Here is a 10,172-nt window from a genome sequence, read left to right on the forward strand (position 1 = left end):
ATCGCAACATTTATACTTTACCGTTAAATCAAGCTCATCTCTTAAGAAAATCATAAAAATTCTGTAAAATCTTATTTCTTATCTCAGATAAGCCAAACACAACCTAAGAAGAGTGTGCGGATCAAGTCTTTGTACGAGAATGATTATCGTACAGTGTTTGATCCACACCTGTACTCCACTAATCTCTCTTATGTTTTAATTGAATTTTATTTTGAATTGAGTCCACATGTAAATTAAACACCGTTCGATAATCATTTTCTTACGGGTACCTGATTCGGATTCCGGACTCGACTAAGAATCTTGATAATGTGTCACTGTCACCCGTTGCAGAAGTTGTTTTAAGTAGCACGTGGTGGAATGGCGCTAAGCTAGGGTATTTCGGCCATTTAACTAATAAAGATAAACCAAAACCTAACAAAACAAAACTCCATTTCCTTTTCTCACAACTAGTCGTTGGAACTTGGATGTGAGCGAGGCAACCGCTGCTAGGGTTGAATCTCCGGCAATATCCGAGCTATTCAGGTGGGTTATTTATCACTTCTCCGCTATATTTCTCTTACTCCTACTCCCTTTCAGTCGAGCGGATCTGGGGTGCGACCTTCTTCTCAGGCCTACCACCTCTCAGGCGAGGACGCGATCGCCCTTTCAAGTAACGGCGATTCTTCTCTGTATTTAAATTGTTCTCTGTGAATGCCGTGGGTTAACTCTTTGATTTATCTCTGTGAATGGGGTGCTTTTACATGGAATTTTCCCCTCCTTATAATGATTTGTTCTCTGTTTATTATGGCTTCTAATTTTTTGTTTCCCCCACCCCATTTTGGTTATCTCAGGTTATTGTTAATCTTCCCAGCCTGCTAGCTATATAATGCATCCATGGGGATAGATGGACAAGTCTGGCGCAGATGTGAACAACAACTCTCTCTCACTACTGTCGAGTCTACAAACAGGCGAGACATCGATCTTCAAGCCCTAGCTTCTGCAAGGGCTCTCATCGTTAACCCCTCAACATCAGAAGAAACAATTTCTCATATTCTTGAAACCTTAGTTCAATCTCTGCAACCCAAATGTGACCACTTCCCGCTCCTTTACATATCTAAGCTCCTCTCAGATATTGCCCTCCATCACCAGCATCTCTCATTTTCTATAACCAAGATCATCCGTCCTTACACAGTGGTGGGAAAAAATGCTTCGAAACTTACTGCCCGTGCCCTTTCTGTGATTTTTACAATTGCAGAATCAGATGAAAGCTTGTTATCCACCATATTGGAGCTTGGGGAGGACTTCGCTCTCTCGTTCTGTTTCAGTCCTTCTGTTTCTGTTAGGTTGTGGTTTCTCGTCAATGTTGACAGGTTTCACATTCATCCACGTTTCTTGGTTACTTTGTTGGGTGGCTTAATGAAGGACCCGTATCCATCTGTGAGGAGAGCTGCTTTGTGTGTATTAGCCAGTCTAAGCAAGTACACAGATGTTGAGGGGCATGGCTTGATCGCTGAATGCTATGACGGTGCAGTTGAGCTTTTTCTTGATGAATATGAATGCGTTAGGTCGGCTGCCGTTCGTGTGGTGAGAGAGAAGTTTGAATTCTTTTCCTTTTCCTTTCCTTAATTGCTTTTGTAAGCTTATTCTTTTCCTCCACCCCTTACGAGATATTTTACATGGTTTTCCTATTTTCTGTTGATATTATGCCAATTAACAGGTTGGATTAAAGTTTCAAATTTTTGTGGTTGTGTCAAATTTTTATGGCAACTTGCTGATTTGCTCAAAGTCTTGAATTATAATGACCATGTCGCTTTCTGTTCTCTGTTGTGTACTGTTAAGACTTCATAGTCAACTCATCAATGAAATTCAAAGGATTGTGAAGGATCTAATAAAGAGTTCCACTAGTATGATTGAATGATGAAAATTTTCATATTTCCCTGAATCCAAAAGCAACACATAGCAGACAACATATGAAACAATTGACAACTTTGCAACTTTCTTCCTGAGCCCTAGCTGTCAAAGTACATTTGTGATCATTCATAAATGATACATGGTAAGGTGGAAATTCAATCTTCCTTCAGTTATAGTATATTCTGTTTATTAGGCTATGAGTGCCATCCATGATCAGGATAATGGTAACATTGCTGATTTGCAAGTATGTCGGAACCAGTAGCCTTGCTTTCCATTATTACAGAATACAGGTGAAATATCATGGTTTGGTCTGGTGTAGGAAGGCACAAAATGCATCTCATAATGCATTAGGATGTAATGGTGTTCAAGTTGGTCCCTTTTTCCTGGTTATGTTGAGCTGATCTTCAGGGTGGGATTCATAAATTTTGGAGCACACATCCTTCACGTTCCTTGTTGCCTGGATGTCTTTGACTACAACTCTTGTCTATTTCTAGCCTAAAAGTTTCTTACATTTCTTCATTGTGATTCCAGGTCAGTAAATTGGGGGAAATTTTAGTTGCACCTGGCAGTGATGAGGATAGCACAGATTGGTTTGATATCGTATTTATTCAGGTATTTCATATAGATAACTCAACCATACGAAACACTTCAAGAGTTGCTTTTGATGCCTCTTTGTTGTTGTCTGTTTGCATTTGACAATAGTGTCCTTGCAGTAACTTATTTGTCTATTTGAATTGTGAGTTTCAACTTTTAAATTTTGAACAAGTGACTACTTGCATAGCTGAGTCTCTTGCTTTTATTGGAGGTAGAAACCAGTAGTGTTTTTAATGCAAGCAACTCTTCAAGTATTATTAGAATTCTTTGGGTTATGCCCACACATAAGAGCACACACTGAGATGCCATCATGAATCGATTTCAGTTCCAAAGAGGGGACAGAACTAATCCATCCGCTCCTTCTCTCTGCTTGGCTGCTTTCGCCCCTAGTTCTGGCTGGGTGCTTTGGTCATACAATTGTTGTTCGCTTTGTTAGAAGAACTTTGCCTAGATGCAGAGCTGAATTATGTCGAAAAAGGCGGTTGCTATATTACCTGGGCTATTCCCTCATTCATGCTGAGTAATCTCTTCCTTGACACTTAAAAAAAGTGCTGCATTAATATATTTCGAAACGGTTGGTTCGACTTTGTATGAGAAGGAAGGCAGTGCCTTATATCTGTTAGCTGAGATGGGATCACGTGATCTGATGTAGAGTTAGATATGGATACAGTGTGTCAGAGATATCTTCTCAAAGTCCTTATTGTTTTAATCTGACAAAGCACCCATAGTTGAGAATGACAACATGTTTTGGTGCTCTTAATTGATTCTTGATCCCATAGTATCAGTATGTAATAATATGTAATTGCATAGTATTGACTCTGCTACTGTTTCTGAGATCTTCCCTCTTTAGTTGCTGATCAATTGCATCCACCTTCAGTAGAATCATGCGTCCTCAACTATTCCTTATGATCCCTTGATTCTTGAATCCTGAATGCATCTTGCTTGTTAAATCCTAAAGAAAATTCTTAAGTATTTCTATTTGTAATCTTTTCTTGAAAACCATGGACCATGTTCTGAAACTTGGTAAATTGAGTGCTTTACCATTTCATGTAAAGTCTCTTTTTTATTGTAATGGTTTATGGAAACACGTCGATGTTACTTCATGGGCTTTGAATATCAGAGGGGGTGGGGGTGAAGGGAAAGGAAGCGGGAAAAAAAAGCAATGAAGAACCATTGAGAGAAACCTGTTCTGTTATTTCACTCTATTAGGCCCTACTTGTTTAGAGGGAAGTATGGGGTGGGATAGTCTGATGCATGGGTCTCACATGTTGGTGGGTTGAACAACTGGAATGGTAAAGGGGATGGGGGAGTTACTGTAGCATTCCACCCACCTCATTTGGTTGGGTGGGATGGTGAGAGACCAACCAGTGCTGATATGCATTCGATTAGGGGAGAGAGTGTGGAATTTGAAACAGAGGGTGAGTTAGGAGACAGACGGCAGGGCAAAGCGGTGGGCAGGGGGTGAGATAAGGGAGATGAGAGAAAGTGAGTGGAGTGGAGGGAATAGAGCTGGTCTCCTGTCAAGAAAGACCCAGACCCGAATCTCCAAAGAAGAAACAGAACAGGTATGATTGTATTGGTTAAGAAGCTTGCATAGCTTCTGGTCATATGCAGTCTTCTTTTCGGTCTTCGAAAGTTTCACTGCCATTGCTCTAAATATCAAGTTTCAGAAACAAACTAGAGAAAGATGAGTGATCTCAAATGAGGGCCAAGATGAATCAAAGTTCTTTCAAGGTGGACAGCCAAGTGCCGCCTATTTAACCTCACTGATTTGCTCCTACTTTTTGAGTAAGGGTTGTGAAAAACACTAATTTGCCTTCCCTACAAACATAGCAGGTTTCCCATAAAGAAAATCAAACCCCAATGTGCCTCAGAAAGTTCAAGCCTAGGGTTTCCTGACCTGAAGATCAAGATTTCTTCATTTTCATGGGTTTCTCGCCTGAATCTCAAACTGAATTTCTCCACCTGAGAAATGCTGGGTTTTACTGGCCTCATGTGATTTGAACACATTGGAAGCACTTCCATGTGGGCTGTGGACAGATGGCCGGATAGTCAGGAGGGTTGGAGGAGAGATTCCCAAAGACCCAAATAAGGGCTTTAGCAAAAACTGTGTTGGGTGAGGATGAATGAACAGTTTTGAAGTTGTAGAGATTTAAAAGACAATGAACATGGACGCCACAAGAGCCTAAGCACGTGGGAATCAAGAATGATCTTCTTAATGAATCTGCCACAAGGACGAGACAAATCTGGGAGAATTGAAGAACAAAACATGGATGCGATCATGCTATAAGATTCTTTGCACAAAACCATAGAGTGAATTGATAAGAAGTGATCTTCGCAGTGTAGGCACATCTCATTGTGAGTATTCTCACTTCAGGTTCAGGAGAAATGCAGAAGCAGCTGCCATGACAATTGACAAGTGTCAGTTCTCTCTGTTGGAGGCTTTGACCCTTTGTCTTCTCATCATCTCCTTCCCTATCGATTGTTGAACACGATGAGCTTGATTCAACGTTGTGTAGCCTCTAAAAGAAGAAGAGAATCAGACTGTTGGCACTTTCCTGTGCCTTTCCCTCAAGAGTCCTTACCAAACCGGTGGGACTTTGAAGAGGGGTGGGGCCGAGAAGCAAGGTTCACGGTATTGGGTTTCAACCCCTGGAGAGACCGAAATTTCGGTCGAAACCTGGGAAATTTCAAGGATACCGGGGAATTTTTCCCGGTATGGTGGAAACTTAGGTTTCAACCCCGAAACAATGTTTTTTGTCTATTTTTTGTGTACATCCTATTTTAAATATTTCTAACACATTCACATCATTAGTTTCATAAAAAAAACACAAAGCCTTACTTGTGTGGTGAACCAAAGGTTCGATAATCGTTATGCTGACTTGTTGACTGAAATATGTTATAGGTAAATGCATTTTCAAAAACAGAAAAAAAGCATTAACATGCAAAAAAAAATTCGGCCACTGTGAATGCGTAGATCGGGTCCTCCTAAGTAACATAAAAAATTTACATAATTCTACCCTTTATAATTATACTTTATAAAAAAAGTGATTTTTGGGGAAGTTGGTATTGGTGTACGATGTCTTGTATTCCGTCACAGTTTAACCCAGAGAGCATTGGTCAAGCGCTCGGCAGGCAGGACGGCGATCCCACTAGTCGGTTAGCGGGCCGTGGGGGTTGCAAGGGGGCAGGAGGCCCCCCTACATAGCAGGGGGTGTAAGAGGGCGCAACCCCCCCGCTCGAATTTTTTATGTGAGGGCAATTGTCTATTTTTCAGATTATGGTTTTTCGCTATATATTTGTAGCGAGGGTTTCTTTCTCTGTAATGCAAGCAATACTGAGAGGTGTGAGGGACGAACGCTGTAACCCTATTCTCCATTGATAGTGAAGCAGGAACTCATCTCACCGGGGATCTAGGCAATCTTGCTGAACCTCGTAAATCTGTGTGCATTTGCTTGTTCTTGTTTTTCTATTATCTTTTGCATCGTTTTAGGGTTGTGTTTCTATAGTTGGGACTTACCTTTTTGGTTCAAGGTGTCTTTTTTATGTAGATGAAGCAAGAACCACCCTTAGATTCAACTTTGTTAGGAAAAAATGGAAATCTCCACTGTTTCCTCAAGTTTCCCACTTCTAGGAGAAAAAACTAAGAAGAGAGGGTCGAATTCTGCTAAAGAAGGCTTAAGTTTCTTTTCAAACTAACTTATATAGGACCTGGTTCAAGTCGAACCAGTTGGTTTGGTCGACATTTCCCGTTTTTCGATCGAAACATGGGAAATTTCGTCGAAACGTGGTCGAAACCTGTGACTTTTAAAAGCCACAGGACATCGTTTCGGCCCTTGGGGATACGGTCGATTTTACCGACTTCTTGAACCATGCGGAGAAGACACACTCCCGACATCTTTCGACAGGGATTTACTTTAATGGGAAATCCCGCCTTGGACATCCAAATGGTGCTATTTTACATCAACCATGGGATAAATCTTAGGAAATCCCACCCCTTTATACCCACCCCATTAAAAGCCTGCTAAAAAAAGGCCTTACGGTCATTTCTTTGCCCCAAGTGAAGAGCTCATGGTGTGCGACTCCTGAACTATATTTGATGGTAAATGTATAGAATGTTCCTAAATGCTTCCACAAAAGGGCATGCACCATCTGCTGCATCATTTATTTCTATGATTGTTTCACAATGTTTTGTTGTAGAGAATTTCATGTGCTAAGGAATTTATGCCTCTGTTGCTTCAATACTTTGAATTCCCTTTGTGCTTTGAAAGGCTGGCTCTCCACCATTCTTCTTCCCTTTTTTTTTTTGTAATCCTAGACATGCCAAAGACATGAGAGTTTGTTCCACTTCATTGTGCTTTTATCATAGTTGTCAAGGTGTCGTTGCCTAGGTGATGCATAAGCATCCAGGCGCCGTGGAACACCATGGTCACTAAGTGGGCGCCTTGTGTCCAGGCCCCCTCCAACGCCTTGGGTTGCGTAGACGCCTTGACAACAATGCTTTTTATCATTCTTCTGTTAATAAAATGGGCAAGAGAACGCTACCCGCTTGTGCAGCCATTGCACCAGTGTGCAGACCAATGGTAGGCTGCATAGAGGCATCTTCAGCGGATGCGGCGGGGGACAGCAGAGGCTTTTTGCGCCTGCCTGTGTCTAGGTGTGGATGCACGCAAGCGGCTAGCTTTCTTTTTCCCTAATAAAATTGTTACTTGTCAAAGAAAAAAATTTCCGGGTTACACAATTTGCAAGACTAGAATATTCTTTTTCTCTTCTTCTAAACACCAGACGTGTTGTGCATATTGTCAGTGAAATCTAGTATGTGGTCAAGGTGGGCCTTGCATATGTTAAACCAACTGGTAAAGCGATAAATTGCAAGATTACATTTATATTGACCTAAGTGTGTTATATATATTGCATTATTATGTGCTGTGTCATATTTGCTTGCAGCTTTGCTCAATGGTAAGAGATATGAGTATGGAGGTCAGAAATGAAGCTTTTGTTGCTCTTGGGAAAATGAAGCTTGTATCTGAGGATTTACTGCTACAGTCTCTATCTAAAAAAGTCCTTCGAGTGACAAAAGAAAAGAAAATTGTTGGTCGGTGTAGCACAAAAGAATATGAACTACCAGTATCAGGTGCTGCTGGTGCATTTGTACATGGGCTTGAGGATGAATTCCACAAGGTAACAAAATGAATTCGTAACTTTGGTAGGCTGTATTCATTTTACCCCCATCCTAATTATACTTAATTCCTATTGTATTTGGGATAGGGATGTCTGGTCTCTGTTTGTCTTACAGACGACTGTTAGAAAAGTTTGTATTTGATGTGCTTGTGGTGGACGTGCTAGGTGAGGGGAACAGACTTTTATAGGTTGCAATTTCTATAAAAAGATATTGCAAGATCTGGTCATATTCCCATTGAGTTTTCAAATCAAATAATGACCTCAATTTATCACTCCCTCCATTTTATTTTTTGTTTTACTGTACTAATGGAAAAATCATCAGATGGGACTATCAATATTAAACTTAGTGTTTATTATTATTAATATTATCATTTATTTTTTTTAAAATCTCCCTGTAAGGGGCACGCTTGGTCCAACGGTTAGATACGAATGTCGCGACCTGGTAGTCAAGCGGTCGAAACAGTCTCTCGACATTCTTGGGATAAGTCTACATAGTTCTCTCCCCCTGGACCTTGCACATGCGGGAGCCTCGTGCACCGGGTACGCCGTTTTTTTTTTTTTTTTTTTTTATTCTCCCTGTAAATTTATTTAAATGAAGCTTTTAACTAGAATCAAAATCAAAACCAGTAAATGATCATGCTCTTCTTAGTTCAGTCTACCTGTTTGTAGACAGATGGTCTAGTGAACTGTTGTATGAGTTATTTTGATCCAATGTATTGATGTGGGAGGCTAGGGATGTTGTGCACCTATTTATGACATGTCACTGGTGGGTGTGTAGGGTGGTGATAATCCATATGACTGGGTTCTTTTGTTTTCTTCTTCGGAGTCGGTTTCTTTTGTGTTAAGTTGGATCCAAGGATTAAAGTATCGGTATCGATCACCGTATCGGTCGGCTAAAATTAAGATACGTATCGGAGAGTATCGTATCGTATCGGAGATACGCTAAAGATATACACATAAATGGATAGGAAACATTTTTTTAAACACTTTTGCATAAAGAGTTTGTTAAAAAAAGCTATTGATAACATGTATTATGCATAAACACTAAATTAAGGGTATCGTACTAAGAATTCAAAGTTTGTAATTGTCCCATAAATGTAAAATCCTTATTCCCAACTTTGATTTCCACTTTAGTTAGAGAGAAATATGGCTGACAGCAACTTTGAAACAAAAACCCTTCAAAAAATCGTGTTTTTCTGAAAAATTACCCATCTTGGCCATTATATGACCAATACGTACCGATCGATACATACCGATACTCACCGATATATATTGATACTCACCGATACGTACCGATATATATATATATATATATCGATACTCACCGATACGTGCCAATACATACCGATACTCACCGATATGTACCAATACATACCGAAACGTACATTTTACCTCAATTTTATAATTTTCATAGTCGTATCGAGGCATATCGTATCGTATCGATGTGTATTGGTGGTGTATTGATGCATATCAGTATGTATTGTAGGATATATATCGATACGAAAGGATTTTAAAAATTTCATGTATCGTATCGATGTGTATCGTATCGGTCGGCTAAATTTAAGATACGTATCGGAGGGTATCGTATCGGTATCGGAGATACTTAAAACCATGAACGACACAGTCCACAGAATAACCATTGGATTTGTCACCATCAGCCTTCCGAGGATAAATGGTGGATTCCTTTGCTACCAAGCATCGAAATATTGAACGTCTGTAGTCGATTGTATGATTTTTGAAGAACTTCTGCGTGAGAGGAGATAAATGAAAGCTTGAGAAAAAGGTACGACAGTCGAGAGACGTTACCGTTGAGGATGAATTAAGGACTGTATGGCGGCTTGTGAAAGGACAAAAGTCTGTGAGGGTAGCCATAAGGATGAATTAATGAAAGAAAGGGGAGGGGGCGGGAAGAGCCTGAGACGGGAGAAGACTCCAGAGTCCAGACTCTAGACTCTCCAACCAAAAACTCTCTGACACGAAACGAGTAGCTCGTTGTCATTTTAGGCTATCTATGGTATAAACAAAAAGGGTAAATTACATGGTTCCCCACTTTTGGTTTCTTTTTATAAAATTACCCATCAAAAGTTTCAATTAACAAAAATACTCAAAATTAAGTTTTTCTTTACAAAATTATTCACTTAAAGTTTAAGTTGATAAAAGAATCCAAAATTGAGTTTGGGTTTACAAAACTACTCACTCAAAGTTTTAGTAATAAAAAAATACACATTATATGTGGAAGATGAAGAATCACTATTTTGGGTAGTTTTGTAAACCCAAACCTGATTTTGGGTATTTTTGTTAACTGAAACTTTGGGTTGGTAGTTTTGTAAACTCAAACATAATTTTGGGTATTTTTGTTAATCAAAACTTTTTGTGGGTAATTTTGTAAAGGGAAACTCAAAAGTGGATAATCATGTAATTTTCTCAAAATATAATTAAAAAAAAAAAAGTAAAAAAAAAAAAAAAAAAAAAAAAACAATTTAGGTTCTATACTGTAATGATTGTTT

General features: G+C 39.6%; 1 protein-coding gene across 3 annotated transcripts in view; it reads left to right on the top strand.

Moving 5' to 3' along the window:
* Positions 1-430: 430 nt before the first annotated feature.
* LOC122075196 (protein SIEL) overlaps positions 431-10,172 on the top strand; it is a 21,158-nt gene continuing 11,416 nt past the window's right edge. The window contains exons 1-4 of one of the 3 annotated variants that reach the window (XM_042640140.1): positions 431-522; positions 831-1,563; positions 2,422-2,502; positions 7,432-7,665. In XM_042640140.1, coding sequence (XP_042496074.1) covers positions 874-1,563; positions 2,422-2,502; positions 7,432-7,665 — 1,005 coding nt within the window. In that variant the 5' untranslated portion in view covers positions 431-522; positions 831-873. Of the gene's footprint in view, positions 650-676; positions 696-830; positions 1,564-2,421; positions 2,503-7,431; positions 7,666-10,172 lie in introns of those variants that run through there. The other 2 variants (XM_042640139.1, XM_042640141.1) reach the window with 2 other exon arrangements.

Source organism: Macadamia integrifolia, chromosome 4 (genome assembly GCF_013358625.1).
Source record: "Macadamia integrifolia cultivar HAES 741 chromosome 4, SCU_Mint_v3, whole genome shotgun sequence".
Lineage (NCBI taxonomy): Eukaryota > Viridiplantae > Streptophyta > Magnoliopsida > Proteales > Proteaceae > Macadamia > Macadamia integrifolia.